This window comes from Hyperolius riggenbachi, chromosome 7 (assembly GCF_040937935.1).
Source record: "Hyperolius riggenbachi isolate aHypRig1 chromosome 7, aHypRig1.pri, whole genome shotgun sequence".
Taxonomy (NCBI): domain Eukaryota; kingdom Metazoa; phylum Chordata; class Amphibia; order Anura; family Hyperoliidae; genus Hyperolius; species Hyperolius riggenbachi.
Genome location: NC_090652.1, coordinates 255,650,227 through 255,675,146, shown reverse-complemented (window position 1 = coordinate 255,675,146; position 24,920 = coordinate 255,650,227). Strand labels below are relative to the sequence as shown.

The window sequence follows — 24,920 nt, the reverse complement described above, 5'->3', positions numbered from 1 at the left end:
TATCGCGTAATCTTGGCGTATTTTGTGCTATTTCTGGTGTATGCAAATCACCTGTGTAATTAGCTGTCACATGGGAGCCCTCCCAGCACACAGCCAATAACAGCGTGGTTTCTTCCATGCTACTCTGCATTTAATGGTTCTTTCACATTCCCTCCGCCAACATCCAGTGTTATATTTGTATTATAAGCAGGAGTGGGTGACAAATTGCCAGCCATGTGAGATGCATCTGAATAACGCTCAAAGTAACTCAGAAATGAGCTAAACAGAAAGAAACATGGATCCTTTCTAAAGGAGGTTAGAAGTGTTATCAAGAGATAATGCGGATCTTGTTATTGTAATCTGCGTTATAGAGCCATCACCCTGCTGTAAAACTATAGAAAATATTTTTCTCTTGCTTTGTAAATACGCAAGATTTCCCTTCTGTTTGGGGACAAAGGAGCTGTGTATCTTCCATGCAATTGCTGAACTCAACAACACTGCCAGTAACATTTATCATGCAGTAAACTAACGTTTCATGTGACAATTTCATATTTCTGGCCATACCCGCATAGTTGCCATGATTGAATCTGCTGGTTATCTGTGATGCAACAATGGTAATTTTGCTCGTTTTGCGCCCAAATTCAAGCCAAATTATGATCGATTTCTGTAGATTTTCAGTTATTTTTATGGTGGAATCTATTGAAAATCTGTGTGTAGTGTATGACGGGGATTTATTTGCTCTATGATCAGATTCAGATGAGAGAGAAATTCATCTGCTCGCCACATTGGGCACAAATCTATGCTTGTATGACCACCTTAATTCTCTTGATGGTAATGTGAGACAGTCAATGATTGTGGAATCTGTTAGTATCCAATGTTTTATTAATCACAGCAAATGGCAATTGCCATAGAAGGTTTCAGAGCGATTTTCACAAAAACTCAAAACTAATTAGGTACTAAAATAATTTGTTCAGCACTTTTTAGACTGAAAGCCCAAATAAAACCAATTCATTTTAGTATTTGTAGTAAAGGTGGCTATAAACCATACCTGTCTAGATTGTACAATCTTACCACATCAATGTAGTATAAATGCCAACAGATTGATAGTTTTTTTTCTAGGTAGGCTGTCATGTACTATGTGGAACTGGTAAGATTTGACAATTAATATTGTATGGTATATGGATAGCTTTAGCTTTTCGAAAAAGAATGTCAGGCTTTTGCTGTTGTCTCACTTCCAGGGAAGTTTATGGCTTTGAAGGTGATTGCAGTAAACCGCCAGTTTGGATTCTTAGTGCTGGTTGTCATCTTGGTCACATGGGTTTCAGTGTCATACTTGACACTGCGCAGGTTGTATGGCCTTACATGTATAGCTGTGGTTGAGGTTTCTCTGGCCTTCAGAATAGAAGAAAGTGGTCTGCACAATGGACTAGATAAGTATGTAATACCAACATGGTATACTACCATGGCATATAACATCACGCCACTTTATTTATAGAGATGTGGAATGTCGTTTGCGAAGTGAATAAGGGGGAGTGTTCACCGATTGTTGCCATCCTGGTAAGCCTTGGACTGATGTTATGATGTTAATAGCTCTTGGCTTATTAGGTATGATTTGAGGTAGGTGCAGCTTTGTCAAGCAGATGCATGGTACCTTGATATTGTGTGTGGTATTTTAAGAGGGGGGGGGGGGGGGAGTGTTGATGGTTTCTTTATTTGCTCTATTCCAGTGGAGCTTTGTTGGAATATAAATTGATATATCTTCCTAAAAGTTTGACTTTGGAAGAGGAGATGTTGTTTACTTGTCTTGTGTTGTCTTGTGTGAGTCTTGGTGTTGACTGAATGTAATAGTTTGGGAAGCCAGCCTTTGTGACGCCTCAGACCACCCACATGGGAATGGGAGAGAGGCTTGGTAGTGGAGTCTATAGCTGGACTCTAGGTACTCGCCATAGCGCATCAGAGCCCTGTTCATGGCATCCGTTCATGATGCACACTTTGTAGCCTTGTGGCCTGCTACACATCAGAAACGTGCAGGAGAACGGCTCCTGCATGCGTCGCGGCGCGTCGTCGGGAAACTCCGGTGCAACGCTGAGTAGCAGCGGTAGTAGTTAATTAACCCGAAGGGGAAACGGCGATTCCCGACGATAATATGCACCGGGACGCGTCGTATCGAAACGCAGCGTCGGGTGTGAAAGGTAAAAGGAAAGTCTGGATTTTCCTTTTACCTTGGTTAACGCAAAGTATAGACCTTGCGTTAAAACACGTAAAAAGGGCTCTGGTGTGAAAGAGCCCTGTTTCAGATAGGGACAGGGACCCTTTACTTCTCCTTGGCTCTAGACCAGGTATGGGCAAACTCGGCCCTCCAGCTGTTAAGGAACTACAAGTCCCACAATGCATTGCAGCAGTCTGACAGCCATGGTCATGACTCATAAAGGCAAATGCATTGTGGGACTTGTAGTTCCGTAACAGCTGGAGGGCCGAGTTTGCCCATGCCTGCTCTAGACTCTTTAGTCATATAGAGTCTGTAGCCAGAGAACTGAACTCTCTTCATTCTAGCAGCGACATGCCAGTGTATTGCAAGAAAATGGTTTCTCTTGGTAATTTACTGTACTTACAAAATATCCATACACAAAATTGTTCCTGTTGGAGAGATTTACTTCCTCATTCATAACAGGAATGAGTGAAATTCTCCCAGATGGGGATGCAGTCAGCAATAAAAACAAAGAAAGGTTTAAGCCTCTTCTAGACACTTAAAATTATTATTTTTTTTATTTAATTTTGTTCGCTGGAGTTCTCCTTTAAGCTTATCAGGAGGTGATTGTATCAGCTGCCATTTTATTACTGTAGTAGAATGTGTTGTCTGGATAAATCATCTATTTTTTTCTCCTGAATCTCTGCAGAATCACCAGAAAGCGATGTTGCTATGGAGATAGCTGCTGCTGAACAGCAAGTTTCTGAGCCCTCCTATGATTGTGTTATATGTGGTCAGAGTGGCCCATCTACAGAAGACCGCCCTATCGGCCTGGTGGTGCTGCTACAAGCTACATCTGGTGAGTTTTTACTGCTACCTTAGGCCTTGGTCACACTAGCAGCGCTTGTTATTTCAAAAACTCGTGTGTTTTTGTTTCAAAAACCACCCATAGCATTACATTAGAAAGAGTTTCCCAAATCACAGGCGCTTAGAAAAGTGCTGCTATTACAGGTTAAAGGATAACTAACGTGAGAAGAGTATGGAGGCTGCCATATTTATTTCCACTTGAACAATACCAATAAAAGTAGATGTAGGTGAGCCAACTGGATGTGGTGTGTGCACCATTTTGCTGGCGATCGTGATTCAATGTTAAGTTTAGAATCATTGCAAATTCTTTTTTTTTTTCCAGTCATTATACATAGCCATTTAGCAGTGCTTGTACTACCCAGAAACCACCAGCTTACCCAAAATTGCTTGCAGAACTTGAAAAATGTAAATGTTAATTATAATCGCTCTTGTAAGTGCAAAATATAAAATCATTACAAAAAAAGCTGATATTCGCTGCGGAAATCGCTACAATAAATGTTAGTAAAAACTTGACTGCAATTGACTGCGATCAGTGATCTGTAGTGGGCCACAGGCTCTGGCCCTGTTTCCACCCCTATATACAGATTTGCAGTGTTTGCCCGCATGCAAGCTGCATGGGGAAATGCTGCCCATCGGTAACATGGCTTGCCATCGCACTCAGTGGAAATGGGCCCTTAGTAATTTCTTTGCTCCACCAGGACTAGAATTACTGACTACCTAGACTCCCTCAAATACTGTAGGGCCTGATCTGAGAAGGGTCCTAGTAGTTCTTCGTTATAGACATTATTCTGCTCTTAGGGATTAATAAAGCCTTTGAAACTATTTAGCACCCATATCCTGACTTGTGCTTGTACACAGCTTTAAAGAGACACTGAAGCGGAAAATTTTTTGAAATACTGTAATGATTTGTATATGTAGTGCAGCTAAGAAATAAAACATTAGGAACAGATACATAAGTCTAATTGTTTCCAGTACAGGAAGAGTTAAGAAACTCCAGTTGTTATTTATGCAAAAGAACCATTGAGCTCCACAACTTTCAAAGTCACAGAGAGCTCTGTCTTCTGAAGCTTGTTATCTCCACTGTCAGTCATTGTATTTGTTTTCTCTGCAAAGAAGGATTGAAATGTTTAGTAGGCTGCACTGTAAAATCATTTAGAATGCTGAGTAGTGTGTAAACTGCAAATATTTGAGAATGATGCAATGTTATAAAAAAACAAAAAACAAAACTATATAACTGAAAATAAAAATATTAGAGTATTTTCTTTGCTATTAATGTTCTAGTTGTTATCCGTACTACACAACCAATTCATTATATCATTTATTTATTTTTCGCTTCAGTGTCTCTTTAATACAGAGATCCTTTGATGGTGCCTTGCCACCCATAGTCGATTGTTTGCTTTCAGATACATTACCAAGCACTAGAATGCTCCAGGCATTATGAGCACGTTTCCATTGTGCTTGTCATGTGTCTTGGGAGATGCAATGCCAGGACAGCTGTGATGTGAGATACACAATGAGGTTTTTGGGCAGATTTACTCAGGGCTGTGGAGTCGGTCCAAAAATCCACCGACTCCGACTCCTCAGTTTAGGATTCCACCGACTCCTCGACTCCGACTCCTCTAATTTGCATATTACAATTTTGTTGATTAAAAGTATGTAACATGAAATTCGTCTAACTGCCAACGCTTAGGAATTTTACAAGACAACTGAAGTGAGAAGGATATGTAGACTACTATATTTATTCCCTTTAGACTAAAACTAGTCCTTGGTAAGAGTACTTGTAAAAGGTACAAACCGGAACAAAGAACATCTATCAGGCCCTAGGCAATGTAAGTGTGGGTACATGTAAGAATGATGTGCAGGTACTCTGCATGCAGGGGAGTGAGGAGATTCTTCCTCTATTACACATTCTTCATGCACAATCTGAACCAGGTTTATGGGTGATAGACAACACCTCTGTGTTCAATGTGCGCAGCATTCTCAGTGGATTCCCTACAGCTCTGTGGGGAGTGCATATGTAGAGTATAGTACTACTGTGTAACAAAGTAAACCTGAGACAGATGAAATTAAAGTTTTATACATACCTGGGGCTTCCTCCAGCCGCCTTCAGGATAATCAGTCCCTCGTTGTCCTCCTCCACCACCTGGATCTTCTGCTATGAGTCCAGGTCCTTGAGCCAGTCGGGCGTAGTGCGCATGCACACACTCCGCCGCCATGAGCATACTACACCTGTGCAGCACTATTGTGCAGGTGCAGAATGTTCCTGGCTGTGGGAGCGGCATCCGGCCGGACAGCGCTGACTGGCTGAATTACCAGGACTCATAGCAGAAGATCCGGGTGGTGGAGGACAGCGAGGGACTGATTAGCCTGAAGGGGGCTGGAGGAAGCCCCAGGTATGTATAAAACTTTACTTTTCATCCGTCTCAGTTACCCTTTAATTTGTAGTCACCAAACCAAATTTTAACAACATATCAAATTATTTGATTTCATCAGCAAAGGGAGTGCATACATTTGCATAAATCAGCATCAGTGCAGAATTATTTCCATCTCATTGACCATCTCTATTAGTGACACAGCTACACATCAGGCTTTATTCTTACAGCATAGATGTTATTTAGTATATATGTTACGGCCAGAACCCGAAGTTTGGCCACTTCTAGTTCTGGCCGGCCACTTCGGGTTCTGGCCGGCCAATTCGCGAAGTGCCCGCTGCGCTGCGGCCAATGTTAGAAACGGATCGTTTACTCTGATATGAATGTATCTTCTGGCCGCAGCGCAGCGGCCAAACGTATTAATTTGTTGCAATTTTAAGCCGGCGGCAATGTAACGATTCAAGCCGCCGGCTTTTTCATCTGCCTCATCTCTCTCCCTCTCTTTCTTATGGGCAGCCGGGCGGGGACACGCGTGTCCCTCCGGAGTCGTTCGTCGCGGCAGGGAAGCCTGCCGTTCTTGCAGAGCGGGTGCTGGCAGAAGCAATGTCTGCAGCCTCCCCGCTCTGCTGCCCCTGCTGCGACGAACGACTCCCGGGGGGACTCGCGTGTCCCCCCCCGCCGGCTGGCCATAAGAAAGAGAGGGAGAGAGATGAGGCAGATGAAAAAGCCGGCGGCTTGAATCGTTACATTGCCGCCGGCTTAAAATTGCAACAAATTAATACGTTTGGCCGCTGCGCTGCGGCCAGAAGATACATTCATATCAGAGTAAACGATCCGTTTCTAACATTGGCCGCAGCGCAGCGGGCACTTCACGAATTGGCCGGCCAGAACCCGAAGTGGCCGGCCAGAACTAGAAGTGGCCAAACTTCGGGTTCTGGCCGTAACATATATAAGAGATTCCTGTGTACACATCATATATACAGTCACAATCAGATATGTATATCTGACCTTAAAAATACGGGGACTGCTTTATTGAAGCAGCACAAGTAACTAATTTTGATTGCTTTATTTCATTTTTGTGGACTAAGCACAGCTATTACTGTATATATACTGTATATATACATTATTTTTAATGACTATCTGAGAAATAGAACATTTTATCATATTTTCTATTTTAATTACAGTTACAAATTCATTAGGAGTCGGAGTCGGTGCATTTTTTCCCGACTCCGACTCCAGGCACCCAAAATTGCCCGACTCCACGACTCCGACTCCACAGCCCTGGATTTACTGGCCAATCATTTCACCATTTGATCCTCTGATCGATTTTCCGATTGTTTTTTAACCACTTAACATCTCAGTCGTTTTCAGCTTATGCATCCGAGCAATGTTCACCTCCCATTCATTAGCCTATAACTTTATCACTACTAATCACAATGAACTGATCTATATCTTGTTTTTTCCGCCACCAATTAGGCTTTCTTTGGGGGGTACATTTTGCTAAGAGCCAATTTACTGTAAATGCATTTTAACAGGAAGAATAAGAAAAAAATGAAAACATTATTTGTCAGTTTTCGGCCATTATAGTTTTAAAATAATACATGCCTCCATAATTAAAACCCACGTATTGTTATTGCCCATTTGTCACGGTTATTTCACCATTTAAATTATGTCCCTATCACAATGTATCGCGACAATATTTTATTTGGAAATAAAAGAGCATTTTTTCCGTTTTGCATACATCATTATTTACAAGCTTATAAAAAAAAAATAGAGAGAAATATTTCATCTTTACATAGATATTTAAAAAGTTTAGACCCTTAGGTAAATATTTTTTTTTTTTTTTTTTTTTTTATAGTAATGTTTTTTTTGTTTTTTTTTATTAAACATTTTATGTAGGCATTTTTGGGAGGGTGGGATATAAAAGTGTTTTATTTGGGGAAATATTGGTGTAGTGTAATGTTTTTGGGTATTTGCTTGTAGTTTTACTTTTTGGCCACAAGATGGCAATCTCGATTTTTTTTACATGACGTCACTCTAAGCGTACAATGTACGCTTAGAGGGACACAGCTTCAGAAAGAGCGAAGCTTCCGAGAGAAGCTGCCGCTTTTTCAGCGGGGGAGAGGAATCAATGATCGGGCTCCCCAGCCCGATACATTGATTGCGTGGCTACCGACTCCGCGGCCGGGAGTGCGCGTGCACGCGCGCGATCGGCTGCGGGAGCGCATGTCCACCTTGACGTTTTTATGCGTCAAGGAGGACAAAGTGGTTAAACTATTTCCATTCACATCTATAAAAAAAAATAGTACAGAAAAACTTGTCAGAAATCATCTATTGAGCCATCTATCTGCCGAAAAAACTCATGGTTTATTCCCAGCATTACACTGTTACTGACATATTGTTTTTTCTTGTAACCTCTTCAGCTGATAATGTTTATCTTATTGCTGTCTTGCATTTCTCTTTACTTATTGTCAATTAACTTTTACTTGTATTGAATGTGTTAAGTTTTAGGACACAGACGTAAAGTGTCAGAGCCAAAAAAACTCCCAGTTAGCGATGAGGAACAAATCTATCAAGAGGGAACGTGCGCTGCGGTACACGACGTCCGCCTTACAATATTACAACGCCATTTCAAGGATGTAAGTACCAAATCATGTTCTTTGCCCTGACTAGTGTGAATGTGAATCGGAAGCAAAAGGTTTGTTGCATCGTGCACTATTTGTATGCTTAGGATTTGTAACCTAAAAAGGCCCTGTGTATGAATGGATTTTGTTTCAAGGTGGTGATATACAATTCAACTAAATTGTCTGATTTCTGTGATTATTTGATCAAATGATTGTTCGGAAAAATTGAATGTAAATGTGTTTTGTTTTTTTTTTAAATTAAGAAAATGAAATACCCGTGTATATACTCGTGCATAAGCCGACCCGTGTATAAGCCGAGGTACCCACTTTTCCTCCAGGTTGACTTGCGTATAAGCTGATAGTAGAAAATGCAGCAGCTCCTGAGTTGGAACAGACAGTATGCAGGAGCCAGCACCATACCTTTGGTAATCATACTGGAATATATACACTCTCTTTTGCAAATGTGAATCACAACATGCCTCACAATTCAGGTGTCCTTTAATGCCTGATTAAACCTTTTTCTTATTCGAGGATCTTGGAATGTACAAAAAGAAACCAATATACACAGTTGCACCTACACAGTTAACCAAACAGCCTTGCCACTGCCACTTCGCCGCTAGCACAACAGTTCTTCCATACAGCAGCCTGAGCAGATTAAGTGTACTTGAAGTGGCATCCGCCGGACACGCAACTCTTCCATGACTGAACTGCCGCTGATACCAGTTTTGGCTGGTCACCCTTTGAGGTTGTGTAAACTGAAGCATTGGTTCCACCAGCAGCCACCAGACTCACCACATGTTAGCACAGTAAAGTACCTTGTAGCGATGTACAAACTGCTAGTACATCTGTGATGTGGAGGGGGTACACAGCTGGGTGAAGCCGCTCTGTAAAAGAAGTAGTACCGTAATCCCTATTAATCAGGGCTGAACTGACGCTCACGTGTGCACCCAGAACACTCCCTGATGATGTCGCAGGTGGTTCCTCTGCGTTCCACACACTGATTGGAGGAGAGCGCCTCCTGTGCCCTGTTCTCTACCTTGATTTGGGGAGCGCCCCTCCACCGTCCCGATACTCCATCGGACATGCGCTCCGATTCTCCATCACTTCTTAACTGTCCGGTCAGTCAGGAGCATAGAAACAGGTATGACCAGACACCGTAAATTACCCCCTAATACATTAAAGTCAATAAAAATACATGAATCCCCTGCCTTTTTTCCACAGTATCATGTTTTATTTTAAGGCTATAATGGCCGAAAACTCAGAAATAATGATTTTTTTTTCCATTTTGTTGTTCTCATGTTCTTCCTGTTAAAATGCATTTGGGATAAAATAATTCTTAGCAAAATGTACCACCCAAAGAAAGCCTTGGTGGCAAAAAACAAGATATAGATCATTTTGTTGTGATCAGTAGTGATAAAGTTATTGTCGAATGAAAGGGAGGAACGCTGAAAGGGGAAAATTAAGGGGAAAAAGCCCTCAGTGGTTAACTAGTTAAATCAGTTGTAATTAATTTCTAATTCTATAAACATAGATCACTGCAATTTTTTGTAATTTGCTTTGTCCCTGGATGCTGCAAACATGTTTTGCTTCTCCATCATCCCTCTGCCTCCACAGGACAGTACAGACTACTTGGCAAGGTTCTGTGTACCTGAACAGTTACCTGAAGTGTTGGAGACCAAAATCTACTTCCCCTCACTTTCTGTTCTGGAAACACAAGACAAATGTATGGCAATGCCTACTTATTACACTTTCTGTCCTGGTGCTGCCTTTCTAAGAGACAGGATGTTGAAACAAATAACATGCAACACGTTTCAGTTGTACTAAAGCAGCTACAGTTTCCCTGCTCTTCATTTAATGATATTGGGGTCAATTCATAAAGGCTGTGCGAAAATAATCTGGTCGGAAAAATGCCACATTTGGTATTTTAGACTTTTGTGTGCGAATTCATAAACATTTTCACAGTTGCGATAGAAATGTGGCGTTTTACCGAACTAAACTGTCAGTAACATGAGAAGAGTAGCTGGCTGAGTCGTTAAATTTGCTGTTCTCCGTGTAGAGACAGCATTACAATAAGAGAGGCATCCTAACTTCATTTTAGATGTGCATGTTTTGTTATACTGCCTCTCCTTGCCCTGAATCTGCTCTGAATCTGTTTTTTAGTCTTTCTAAGCAATCTATTTAATTGCCACAACGTAGAAGAACTTTAAGAAACTTTACACATGCCAGGCTTTGGGATGTTCATCTCCAGCAAATACACATCTGAAAAACAGGTACCCAAGAGGTTAAAAACACAGCCTAGGGTATTCAGGGGAAGCCTTGTTTGTTCTGATCACTCTGCTGCTGGCTTGGGGTAGATCTCACTGCTTCTGCTGAATCTCCATTAACATCACACAGTCCCTCTCTCTTATCGCTCTCTCTTATTAGCTTTCAAAGCAGGCGGTATGTTCTGTGCCATTACCGCTTGCTCTAATCTTTATGAATTGACATTTAGTGACATGTGTTGAGGTAATTACCGCACAAGTCAGTAATTTAACTCACTGCTCGGGAATTTCAGCTTTTCAAGCGGTAACCGCTTTTATGAATTGACATTTTCCTAAGTGTTCGGTAAAGTCAGCTGTTTTCAGCATTACCGCATGAATCGAGGCCATAATCTAGGAGGGACTGTGTGTGCAGCCAGTAGCTAACCTTTGCATCTTCCTTAGGCTAGGAATAGTGCACAGCTTTCAAGCTTCTACACACTGTCAGTCACTACACTTATAAAAACCATGACTGCTCTCTAGATGCACAGCTTCCCATGATGCTTTGCAGTGTAACAATAGCAAGTCTGCCATCACGGCAGTAAATTCAGCAGTCATTAATTACCAGTGTCACCCTTGGGCCAGGTAACTGTTGAGCTGGATACATTGTTGAAATTATGTTTTAGAACACAAAGGTTTTCTGTTGAATTATCTCCCCTTACTTTGACTCAAAATTTACCTCTCCTTATTTGACTTAAAGGACCACCGAGGTGACATGATGAGATAGACATGTATGTACAGTCAGGGGCGGACTGACAACTCATGGGGCCCCCGGGCAATAGGAGATTATGGGGCCCCCATACCAGTGTTTCCCACCTTTCACGTTATATTTTTACAGACTAAGATATAATAATTTACTGACAACAGTAAATATGTTATATTGTGATATTTTATACTGATAAAAACCCCTGCGCCGCGCTCAGCGCGCCACGCAGAGAAATGGGTGTGGTCACGCAACAGAATATGGGTGGGGCAAAATATACATGACCTTAGCAGTGGTGTAAAAGGTCTGCCGGGGAAGTTTGAACTCTGCCATAGTGTTTTGCCCCAAAATACATGTAATCTGACAGCATTTCACCAAAAATCCATGCAATTTGGCAGAGGTTCCTCCAAAATACAGATAATATGGCAGTCGTTCCCCCAAAATAGACGTTATCTGGCAGCAGCGGTTCCCCCAAATACACATAATTTGGCAGCGTTTCCCCAAAATATGCATAATCTGGCAGCGGATCACCGAAAATACATGTAGCAGCAGTAGTTCCCCCAAAATACACAGAATCTGGAAGCAGCAGTTCCCCCATTATACACAATCTGGCAGCGGTTCCCCAAAAATACACAATCTGGCAGCTGTTTCTCAAAATACACTTAATCTGGCAGCAGCAGTTCCCCCAAAATAGGTGCCCCCAGTATAGGTAACCAGGTCAAAAGGTATCCCCAGTGGAAGTAACCAGGTCTATAGGTTTTTCCAGTGCAGGTATCCAGGTCTATAGAGTGTCCCCAGTATAAGTAGCCTAGTCTACATGTGTCCCCAGAATAGATAACCAGGTCTATAGATGTCCCCATTTAAGATAGCCAGGTCTATAGATGTCCCCAGTTAAGATAGCCAGGTCTATAGGTGTCCCCAGTATAGGTAGTCTGGTCTACAGGTGTCTCCAGAATAGGTAGCCAGGACTATAGGTGTCCCCAGTACAGATAGCCAGGTCTATAGGTGCCCCCAGTACAGATAGCCAGGTCTATAGGTGTCTCCTGTATAGATAGCCAGGTCTATAGGTGTCTGCTGTATAGATAGCCAGGTCTTTAGGTGTCCCCAGTATATGTAGCCAGGTGTATAGGTGTCCCCAGTATAGCCAGGTCTATAGGTGCCCCCAGTATATACAGCCAGGTCTATAGGTGCCCCCAGTATATGTAGCTAGGTGTATAAGTGCCCCCAGTATATGCAGCCAGGTGTATAGGTCTCCCCAGTATATGCAGCCAGGTGTATAGGTGTCCCCAGTATAGCCAGGTCTATAGGTGCCCCCAGTATATGTAGCTAGGTCTATAAGTGCCCCCAGTATATGTAGTCAGGTGTATAAGTGTCCCCCAGTATATGCAGCCAGGTGTATAGGTCTCCCCAGTATATGCAGCCAGGTGTATAGGTCCCCCCTAGCATAGCCAGGTCTTAGGTGCCCTCAGTATATGTAGCTAGGTCTGTAAGTGCCCCCAGTATATGCAGCCAGGCTTGTAGTGTCTCCAGGAGGGGAGACAGCCAGCGAAGGAGGGCGATTTGCATAGCAGCGGACAAGGGGGGAAGTTTCCCCCCCCCCCTTCTCTCACCTTGGGGCCCCCCTACCTAGCTCCCCTCTCCGTAATTTGTAAAGTGTCGGCGCAGTGGGTAGCGACTGACAGCGGGCGGACACTTACCGCTGTTCAGACACCGGAGGGAGCGCTGAATGTGTGCCACTAGTCTGGGCTTGAGAAGCCCAGACTAGTGACACACAGATCAGCGCTCCCTCCGGTGGCTGAACAGCGGTAAGTCTCCGCCCGCTGTCATCTGCTGCGCCAACACTTTACAGATTCTGGAGGGGAGAGCCAGGAAGGGGGGCCCCAAGGTGAGAGAAGGGGGGGAAACTTCCCCCCTTCTCCGCTGCTATGCAAATCGCCCTCCTTCGCTGGCTGTCTCCCCTCCTGCTCAGGGCTCTCTGGCGGGCGGCGGGCCCCCCCTGACCACGGGCCCTCGGTCCGTGCCCGAGTGCCCTAATGGTCAGTCCGCCCCTGTGTACAGTGCTAAGCACACAAATAATGATGCTGTTTTCTTTCTCTGTATGAAAGTGTTAAGAATTAGGTATACAAGTGTCAGTTTCTGTCTTGATCGGGTCGGACTATAGCGTAATCCTCATTGATGAAGAATTGCAGCCATAAAACACTTTCCTAGCAGTAAATAGCTTCTGAGAGCAGGAAAGAGATAAAAAGGAACAACATTCCATAGATTTTAGCTCTGGCATACTACAATGAATGTGTCATTGAGAAGAGGCCATTATCAGGAAAAATTGAGAAAGGAGATTTAACTATAGAATTAAACTGTGGCATAATTAAAAAAGTCATTTTTAGGAGGACGACGACAGATACAATTGTCAATCTCATTATTTTATTTTCACCTCGGATGTCCTTTAACTCATGATTTATCTCCCCTTATCTGTTTATCTCATGAATTCTCTCTCCTTAGCTGTTTATCTCATGCATTAGCTCTCCTAACAGTTAAGGTGAAAGAAAAAAGTAAGGTGAGCTAATTCACGAGAAAAGCTTTGTGAATCAACCCCCTTAAGTCCACTTAAGTAGTTGTGTCACCATATTCTTCTCTGTTTTGTGCTTTTCATTAATAGACTTGGATGTGTTACATAATTGCATCTCCTCTATCCCCCCTCCCATGCAGTGTGTTTGTTTTCCACCTGTTCAGTTCTAGCATGCTGACTGAGAGGCAGTTTGCTATTTTTACCCATCTGTTTCCTTTGAAGCCGTCGCTCACTTCAGGCTCTGTACCGCCATCCATCATGTGTTGAACATACCTAGAGGTGGGCAGAGATTTATGAGCTCAATATACAGAACAATTAGCCTGTGAGTCGCAGTACGGGGCCAGGAACAGATTTTTGGTGCGAGTGGAATGACGGCTGTCTGAGTCGGTCTGGAGAAGTTCAGAGAGCAAGTTATAATCATACATACCAGTAATTAACTTATAATCTGAGATCTGTTTAATGTTCAGGTTTTGTTCAGCCTTCTTGTTTCTGCTTTCTGATGTTTTATAAAGCAAAATGCTTCACTTACGCGGTTTATAGCTGTTTGACTATAAAGGGAGAAAGACAGCCTTTTAATGTATTTTTCATCCAGAAAGCTCAGTGTGTGGGTCAATTAAGCTTTCCCCAAGCTGCTAGTTCTTCTATTTGTGCGCGGTGCCGCCTGAGCAGGGGCCAGAGCAGCTGTGTATTGACTGCTGCGTTACAGTTCACTGATTTTATTAAAGCCCAACTAAACCCAAAATTATCCACTGCAAAGTTTTATAGCAGTCATGATAATAAGTGAACATAAATGGTGTATTGAAGCCAAATGGTGGATGTAATACCTATTCCACTGGCCAAATATGCACGCCACCGCTGTATAGCTTGCTTCCTCTCCCCTTGCGATTCTCCTGGTGGGCAAGGCATTCAGGTGTGATCATGTGACACCCAAAGTAGGAAGAACAATCATAATATTGTGGTGAACATTTTTGTGTTCAGTGCGAATGCAGCCTTACTCGTTTTAAGTGTACTTGTCACAAGTTCTGGCTATACCAGCCTGAGCCCACACTGGGAAGTGCACATGTTGAATTAAATACAGTTCCCGCCATCATTGTTGTACTAAAATGTGTGTTAAGGTGGGTAGACAGTATCCTGGGAACTGAAGTGCTTCCTGAAACCATTTCCCAGCATTCCGAAGAGGGGGATCGTGATTGTTTAAAATGTTGAGTTGTTTCAGTGTATTTGAAATGTTTGGCAGATGTGGTGCAACTGGCAACAGATAAAAAAAAAATAACCTGTTATGATGCCTCAGTTGTGTTGTTGTTACCAGGTAGTGATTCAGGAATTAAATGAATGGAAACCCTTGTTTTTGCTGTTGTAGTTCCTGCAGAATGAAGCCTTTGCTTAGCAGTCCAATTTAATGGACACCTGTTCCTATGTTTTAAGTTTGAGTTCTTAAAGTAGAATGAAACTCCTTATTAACTGGGAAAAAAATCATCTAATAAAAAACTGTGTTTAGCTTGCCTATTCTAATGTTTCTAGTGTGTTCAAAGGAGAATGTGATATGAAAATAAGTACAATTTTTGCTGGTTTCCATCTTTACTGTTTCTCCATGATGCCAAATGTGACATGATTTCTGTCCCTTTTTTAACCTGACTGTGTTATTACCCCTCCCTACCACAGCTGTCCCTGTCCCTCCCACAGCAAACATCACCTAGACAGCAGGCTTACATCACAGTGTACACGCTTCAGAGGGAGAGGGAGGGATTAATTTACCTTCTGCTCATAGTATCCCTATCTTATCCGAAATAAGAAGCTTTCTGTTATGTGCATGCTGAGATAAGCTTGTTATGGTAGCTAAAAGCCCCCACAAAACTTCCCACAATCCTGCTGGCATTACTCAGTTCCTGCAGTTGGGTAAGGGCACCCAGACCAGGTAAAAAGAAAAAATAAATTGGGGGATTGGGGGAGATATATGACCTGTTTTAGAAAGAAGGAGGTTATATATATTTTGGGGGCAATATTTTTGGCACTTTGTGGATGTTACAACCCCTCCCCCCCTTAATGTCTGCTTTCTGAAATTATCTGTGCGGATTGCTTTCCTTAATGTGTAAAGATCTATCTTATAAACATGTGTATCTGTGTTTTTTTCCCAAACCTAAAAGGTGACAGAGTGCGTATTCACTTGCTTCCAGTAGGCTTCTACACTTTACCCTCTACTGTCAAAAGAAACTGATTGTTTGTTCCTCAGATGTATTCTTTGTATGTGACAAATGGAGTCACCAGAGTGTGATTAACGTTCCTAAAATTTCTTGTGAATTGGTTTGGCCTTGTATTGATTGTTAGATGGGGATTTGGGCTTTTGAAATGAGCAGATAGATGTGCTCGGATGGCTGGTCATAGGTCATACATTTACACATGAGCGGTTTCATGCTAGCTGTGTGTATGAGTGAAAAAAACACACTACTTACAGGGGTATTCCACATTATATCTACAATGTGTCATTACCCCTAGAACTTCTTCAGATGAAACGAGAATACAGTCAGATGTTAGTGCCTTCCCTAATCAATACATTTCCTATGTTCCTTTCTGCTGATGTTTGTAGTTGGAAGCTTGTACCTCATGATGATGCTCTTAGAGATAAGTGCCAACTATGTTCTCTAGAAATTGTACAACTGCTATGGAAAATAGACAAGCTCATAATGTAGCTGGGATGCTCTTTCTTATTGAACATCAGTGGTTGGGTTTGGGAGTTTATTCTTCATTCTAGAGATAGACCTTGGAAAGTGGTGATCGGAGGCACAGGAGGCTTTCTTACAAGGCTCTACATAACAATGACCTTCATAGTCTCTCTTGATATGGATTAATTACGGCCCATTCACAGAAGCACCAGTGGGATGCAGTGCACACATCTCGGCACCACTGCAGAGTACAGAGCAGTGCAGCACTATTCAGTGCTAGTGCCATTACAAAATGCACATTGTCCCGCAGGTGCCGGGAACAGGCTCTCAAGGTACAACGCTGCATACATTATCTTCCTCAGTAATTCAGGAAGTGGAAGACAAGAATTTGCAATGGTTTCTTCCATATTATTGTCGCCACAGCTTTTCCTTGCCCAGAAGTAGTAGATTTGTCAATTATGTGTTGTTTAAAAATATCTTAAACAGAAAACATAAATACACATGCAAAGATCAGAAGTTATGATGGCCATTGATGATCCAGTTTCTGGAACAATCGACTGTCCGATCCAATCATTGCGATCAATTGGAAACGATCGTTCAAGCCCACCAACGGAGGGGAAATCCATAAGCAATCCGATCAGACTAAAAGCAACTTTCCATAATTTGGATCCACGGAACGATCAATAGAACGATCCATCTTAGTTGAAGAATGGTAACATTAATGGCACCTGATCTGTATGGTCGATCATTTCAGGAGATTCGGAAGACCATCAATAAACATCTTAAAGGCAACCTAAAGTGGAATAAAGGTGGCCAGATTCATTTACCTTGGGTTTCTTCCAGCCACCTGCAGTCCTCCAGGTCCCACACCGTTGTTCTGCTCGTCTCCCTTCAGCTACTGTGCCCCTCCGAAAGCTGGCCAACTGGGGCAGTTGCCAGCTACTGCACATGTGTGGCTGCACACCAACTCGATCACGCTCTGGCAGGTGGAAGCATTGAGAGTGTTCCCGACCATGTGAGCGCGTCAGGAGGCATGCGAGGCCCGAGCATGCAGCTTTCAGAGGAGCACAGTGACTGAAAGGAAAAGAGCAGAACGATTGCGAGGGACCAGAAGGGCTGCAGGAGGCTGGGAGGAAGCCCCAGGTAACTTAAACTGGCCCTTACACTTTATGTTCCCTTTAAGTAGCAGCTCACAGCAACAAATGGGGATTTTATTGCCTCTCCCTAACACATCTTATGAAAGCATATTTATGTTTTTGGTGGAAGTCCGTTCCTGCTTTCCCCTATCTTTGCTCAGCATTATTAAATAAGCCCATACATTCCTCCTAGGTTTTTACAATGCAGTGCCCATGAGAAATGTGGCTTTCATTTATGATTGATGACCTGCTTATGGTTAGAAGAAATAGGTGGTTTTATGTCCTTATGCTGTGCCACGTGTTGCAGTCCCTGTGAGAAGCTTGTTAAACGGGCTCATTAGGCATAGGCAGGTGCTAATTTGGTCAGTTCGTAAGTAGTTTTGTTGCAAAGTGATATTTAGGTATACCAAAAAAATAACACTGAAGCAACATTATATTGTACAGCTGAAAAGCCATCAGTACTGGCATACTTAGCTCACCTCTGGATTGTGTTTCACAAGCACCCAGTGCTAGTTATGCTCTACTTAGTAGAGGTCTTCTATATTGTTATTGTGAGGTTTAGTCCAAGTGGGGACTGGACACTTTCTGGTCTTCCATAAAACAAATAGAACAGAAATAAATCGATGAGCTTGCAGCGTCTGTTCCCTTGTGTGCATTTCACATCACAAGCTTTCAAACTGCCTCACCTCAACAGTTAGATTATTTGATAATAATAATAAGTATAAACAACAAGTGTCAGCGCCAAGGCAGAAGGCGACCGCAGCCGAGAAGGACAATGTCCAAAAGTCCACACAAGCAATGAATATATAAAGTCAGCGCAGGTCTATAGTAATACAGCTTTCATCATTTTTTGGTATACAGGATCTTCGAGCAAAAGGGTAAAGAAGCAAGGCTTACCAGATTCCAACAACCCACATTATAAGGTTGTAAACGAGTTTGATAGGTGGTCCGCAGAACTTTCAAATGGTGTCGTTTCACCAGCGATGTTGCACACTACAGATTCCTCCGGAATATAGTAGATATCCTGAGATCGCAGAGACTCACCAAAGGGGAGTCCAGTAGGATACAATAATACAATACAATAACATTTCTATAGCGCTTTTCTCCCATAGGACTCAAAGCGCTTAGGCTCTCTCAGATTCAGTAATTAGTAGGATGAAGTATTCACACAACAAAAGTTATATTTCTGCAAATGCCAGACTGAACAGGTGGGTTTTCAGTCTGGATTTAAACACGTCCAGGGATGGGGCTGTCCTGATCTGTTGAGGTAAGGAGTTCCAAAACGTAGGGGCAGCATGACAGAAGGCTCTGGGACCAAAAGTTTCTAAGTGGACTCTGGGTATGACTAGATTATTAGAACCTGTGGATCTGAGAATGCGGGGATTGCTTCGCAGCTGTAACATATCTTTCATGTATCCAGGGCCTAGATTATTCAGGGATTTAAATGTCAGTAGGCCGATCTTGAATAGGACCCTCCATTCTATAGGTAGCCAGTGAAGGGAATGCAGGACTGGCGTTATGTGGCAGTGACGGGGTTGGTTGGTTAGCAGTCTGGCAGCAGTATTCTGTATCAGCTGTAGCCGGTACAAGGCCTTTTTTGGAAGGCCAGTGTAGAGAGCATTGCAGTAGTCCAGTCGGGATGTGATGAAGGCGTGGACTAAGGTTGGCAGATCTTCTGGGGGTATGAGGTGCTTGATTTTTGCAATGTTCTTCAGGTGAAAATAGGATGATTTCACCACAGCAGAGATTTGAGTTCTGAAGTTTAAATCCCCATCAATTAGAACTCCCAGGCTACGCACATGATCAGAGCTATAGTGACTATCAGAGCTATCAGAGGATAGTGACATGAAAGAGATGTACGGCACATCTAAGTGTAAACCGTCTTTATTACATAACAAGTAAAACAATTAAAAACAAGGATAAAAGAAAACTCACATACGGGGCCCGTGCACTGGGAACCCCGAAAAAGTAGCGCGCATAAAATGGTCAATAGAAGACCTCAAATAAAATGGGGAAGGCGACAGGCGGCACCATTTTATTTGAGGTCCACTTATTTGAGGTCCACTTGGACTAAACCTCACAATAACGATATAGAAGACCTCTACTAAGTAGAGCATTACTAGCACTGGGTGCTTGTGAAACACAATCCAGAGGTGAGCTAAGTATGCCAGTACTGATGGCTTTTCAGCTGTACAATATAATGTTGCTGTATTACTATAGACCTGCGCTGACTTTATATAATAATAATAAGTAGGTCAAATGAGGTAGTGGTGGACTTACTTCCAGGTATGCAACACAGATAATCTATTTCAAAAACGGCTTTATTCAAGACGACACAAAGAACATTTATATTGCGCTTTTCTCCTACTGAACTCAAAGCGCTTGAGCTGCTGCCACTAGGGTGCGCTCAGTAGCTGTGTTGTCTTGTCCAAGTACTCCATACTGAATAGCTGCTGGCTTACTGAACAGGAAGAGCTGAGATTTGAACCCAGGTCACCTGTGTCAGAGGCGGAGCCCTTAACCACAACACTATCCAGCCACATCAGACATAAAAACCTTCCTATTGCAAGGTGTTTCACAGGAATCTCCTGCTTCTTCAGGCAAAGGCAGGAGATTCCTGTGAAATGCATTGCAAGTGGTGTTTTTTTATGTCTGATTAAAGCGGTTTTTGAAATAAACTGTGTTGTATACCTAGAGGCGAGTCCACCACTTCCATCCTTTTAAACAGATTTTAATGTATTTCTTCTTGTTATGCCTCTATTGACCTACTTATCATTAGGTTGTGTATTGTCCACCCTTGGCGGAGAGGGGTTACTTATTTTCACGGTTCTGTAGAGAGCTACAGAGTTTGTACTCCCCATCTGCCTGCACAGTGGTTGCCTTTGTGAGTATCACTCTAATTCAGTTGTGAGAAAACTATACAACAGTATTTACTACACTATATTGGGCTCTCAATTTCCCCTTTTGCATTAGATTATTTGAATGGTTGGGATTCTCAGATGGAGTTATTGCTACACACCTCACTTTGGAGTTCACATTTGGGCTGAAAGGCTGGCCAGTGTCCAAGCATGGTCTAGGGCAGTGTTTCTCAACATTTTATTGGTATGTACCCCTTTTAAAACCCTGTACTCACCAAGTACCCCCTAGCATAGTAAACATTATCACACGTACCCCTTGACAAATATATGTTTAATCGTAGTACATTATAATTGGTTCTAAACCATTTCCAATCATTTACTATTGCTTTTAATTAGCTAAAATACTAATTTGGTGCTGTTTAAATAAGATTTATAATTTTTCTAAAACTCTAAATTTGTTATTTTTGGTTAAGTATATCAAGCCCGAGTACCCCCTAGAACCCTCAGAAGTACCCCCTGGGGTACGCGTACCACACGTTGAGAACCTATGGTCTAGGGAACACTAGATGATAACCTCTTCATTTTTTGTTTTGTTGAAGCACCCCAAGTGTTTGTCATACTTTCCTTGAGTGCTGACTGCTTCCTTTTTATTTGTGATCATGTTGTTCATACATTGTTTCCATGTTGAAACATGACCACAATATCTAGTGACAATTTACTACAAAAAAACAAAGAAAAAAACCCTTGCTGGTAAAAGCAATTGTTTGCATAAATATTAATTTATATATACAAAATTCATCCGAGCATAAACTGTGCAATGAAAGTTAAGAACATGCCTACACAGGCAACGTATTGCCCTATAGTTCTTAGAAATGATAGGCTAATGTGCAGTGATGGCAAAGGATCGCTCTGCCAGGATCCAGCTGTAAAGCAGCAATTATCTGAGAACTGGAGAAGCTCCAGCGCACAACTGCTTCAGCCACCCTCCAGTCTGACACGTGTGTTGCGGTAAACACCTGCTTCCTCAGAGACCACACCACCTCTAGACATCGGCTGTCCCTATATACTCCATAGTGGGGGTGAGACATCTAACTGGGAGTATTGCGTGGCCACGCAGCAAACGGCGTTACGCTAGCCAGCGTCCTGTAATGTTGGAGGGGATGGAGAGGGACCAAATTAAAACAGTCACGTATGAGTCATAATAACACAATATCCTATATGATAATAATTAGATACAAATATAAGAACAATAAACAGAATCAGATAACATTTGCATGCAGATAAATTTGCAGATACTAATCCTGGCAAAAAATTGTAGCGTAGCACCTGGATGGGAGGCAGAGTTATGCATTAGCCGGAGGAAAATCCACAGACTTGGTGGATCACCGGAGAGGAAGCCACTACAGATGTCAGAAGCCTCTGTACTTAAAGTGAACCAGACACAAAGCATCTTCATGTATTTTACCATATATATCAGTGGGGACAATAGAGAAAACACCTACCCTGCTCTCTGTTTCATTCTTCACTGCTCAGCCTTTTCTAATCAGCCCTAATAAAATCCCTGAGTGAGCATTCAGTCTGGCTTTGTTCAGGAATCTTTATAGCTGAGTCATTATAGCAGAGCCACAAGGGGGCAGGCTTGGGCTTGAAAAGACATCAGATTAGACAGACTCAGCTATAAAGATTCCTGAGCAAAGCCAGACTGAATGCTCAGTCAGGGATTTTATCAGGGAAGATAACAAGCAGGCTGTACAGTTAAAAATTAAACAGGGAGCAGGGTAGGGGTTTTCCCTAATGTTCCCACTCATATATATGGTAAAATACATGAGGGTGCTTCGTCTCTGGTTCACTTTAATGGGAAGTGAGCGGGATATGGAGGCTGACATATTTATTTCATTTTAAACAAGACCAGTTCCCTGGCTTTCCTGCTGATCTTCTGTCCCAAATGCTTTTAGCCATAGACCCTGAGCACACATGCAGATCAGGTGTTTCTGACAGGATTAGCTGCATGCTTGTTTCAGGTGTGTGATTCAGACACTACTGCAGACAAATATATTATCTGCCAGGTAACTGGTATTGTTTAAAAGGAAATAAATGTAGCAGCCTCCATATTCCTCTTGTTCCAGGTTCCCTTTAGGAACTATTGCACACACTTCAACACCTCCAAGCAAGCCCTCAAAATGCACTTGTTTGCACTGGCCTACCCTCCTGCATCAATGCTCTAATTGTACCTGTTGAGCACCCATGGAGCTGTCCCCCCAACCTAGTGTGTCCCTACTTACTCCATTTAGATTGTAAACATTTGGGAGGGTCCTCCTCTCCCTTTGTATCCTACTTGATTGCACAGTCTCATTGTTGAGCATTCATCTCATTTATGGACTTGAACTATTACAGTAGGGCAGGCCTGACTGAGATCGGCTATTTCTGCCTGATCTCGAGCTGAGAGCCGCTACTGCACCTGCTCTGGAGCCGTGGAAGGTAAATATTTACATGTCCACCATTCGGAGGGGCCCAGCGAGACCACCATGGTAGGGAGGAGGACGGGGGAAGCCTCAATAGGATCCAGAGACTTTCCCCTCCCGAGGTAAGTTCCCCCGGGGTGCACTTTTTATGTTACAGGTTTCCTTTAAAGGACACCTGAAGTGAGAAGAATATGGAGGCTGCCACATTTATTTCCTTTTAAACCATATCAGTTACCTGGCAGTCCTGCTGATCTATTTGGCTGCAGTAGTATCTGAATCACACTAGAAAAAAAACATGCAGCTAATCGTATATGGTCAAAAACACGTGATCTGCATATGCTTGTTCAGGGTTTATGGCTAAAATTATAAGAGGCAGAGGATCAGCAGAACAGCCAGGCAACTGATATTGCTTAAAAGGAAAGACATATGGCAGCCTCCATATAAAACTCACTAAAAAAGAAAGGGCGCAGACTAGAAAGACAGTGGCGTAAATCAGGGACTGGGGAGCACAAATCTAGCCTAGTTCAACACCTCAGACAATACCAACAAGCAATAACCAAGAAAAAATCAGACTTTATCTCGCACAAAATATCTACAGCCAACAACAGAGCTGCTCAACTCTTCCACACAGTGGAATCACTCTGCAATCCTTCCTGCCTAAAAGCCCCAACCACATACTCCAGGGAAAGGTGTGAAGAATTCTCTGCCTTCTTCACAAACAAGGTGTCTACCATCCGTGCCAGCATTACACCAACAACATCAATTGACCACTGGACGTTGCATATGCCTACTACCGTACCACCATGGCAAGTCTTTGACACTCTGAGTGTAGAAGATTTTGGAATTCTTATTCAAAGTCTCCGCCCCACTACCTGCGACCTGGATCCTGGCCCAACTGGATCCTTAATGCAGTGCCCAGCGCTGTTCAGGCCAGCACTTCACAAAATCACTCAGTGCTCCTTGCAAAGTGGACTTTTCCCAGAAGAACTAAAGAAAGCAATCATAAAACCCCTCCTGAAGAAACCATCACTAGATCCTGATTCTGTAACCAACTACAGACCTGTGGCGAACTTACCATTCCTATCAAAAGTTATCGAGAAAGCAGTCGCCAACCAGCTAGAAGCCAGGCTTACAGATAACAACATCTTTGATACTTTTCAGTCAGGATTCAGGAAAAGGCACAGCACTGAAACAGCATTAGTCCGAGTAATGAATGATCTACTTACTGCAAGGGACAAGGGTGATTGCTCAATTCTGATTCTTCTTGACTTGTCAGCAGCATTTGATACTGTGAACCATGAAATACTAATCCAGCGACTGAAGAATTACTGTGGCCTAAGGGGTACTGTTCTTAGCTGGTTTCAGACCTTCCTATCTGGCAGGACACAGCAAGTATGTCTGGGCACACACTACTCTAATCCAGTGCCACTTGCCTATGGAGTTCCACAGGGTTCTGTACTATCACCATTACTCTTTGCAGTCTACATGCTCCCACTGGGCAAAATAATCCAGAACTATGGTTTAAGATACCATTGTTATGCAGATGACACACAACTGTATCTGTCCTTCAAGCCTGGCACCCAAGACCCATCAGCATCCATAAATGCGTGTCTAGTGGATTTACAAAATTGGATGAACACCAGCTGGCTGAGGCTGAACTCTGACAAAACAGAGATGTTGGTGGTAGGTGGTCCACACATGATGGATAAAGTTCAAAACGCTCACCACCTCAAACTAGCAATTGGGGGAGATACTGTACAGTATAAAGACTCTGTGTGAAACCTTGGGGTGATCCTGGATGGAAATCTAAAACTCAGACAGCAGGTATCAGCTGTCGTCAAGTCTTCCTTCTTCCATCTAAGAAATATAGCGAAAATAAAACACCTTATCCCAGCTGAAGACCTACCTGCCCTGGTTCACGCATTTGTATCTTCCCGCCTAGACTACTGCAACGCCCTGTTAATCGGATCTACAGATAAGGTTCTGCGCCCCTTACAGCTAGTACAGAATGCTGCAGCCAGACTCCTAGCCAATGCCCCCCGCAGCTCACACATCACCCCAGTACTGCAAACTCTTCACTGGTTGCCAGTAAAATGGAGAATCAATTTTAAGATCTGCCTGCTGACATTCAAGGCTCTACACCACATGGGACCCAAATACATAGCGGATCTATTGGAACCTTATGCCCCTCCACGCACCCTCCGCTCT

General features: G+C 42.9%; 1 protein-coding gene across 8 annotated transcripts in view; it reads left to right on the top strand.

The window, feature by feature from the left end:
- UBR3 (ubiquitin protein ligase E3 component n-recognin 3) overlaps nucleotides 1-24,920 on the top strand; it is a 329,771-nt gene that overhangs the window by 216,943 nt on the left and 87,908 nt on the right. For all 8 annotated transcript variants that reach the window (XM_068245563.1, XM_068245562.1, XM_068245559.1 and 5 more), the window contains 2 exons: nucleotides 2,877-3,026; nucleotides 7,912-8,045. In XM_068245563.1, coding sequence (XP_068101664.1) covers nucleotides 2,877-3,026; nucleotides 7,912-8,045 — 284 coding nt within the window. The remainder of the gene's footprint in view (nucleotides 1-2,876; nucleotides 3,027-7,911; nucleotides 8,046-24,920) is intronic.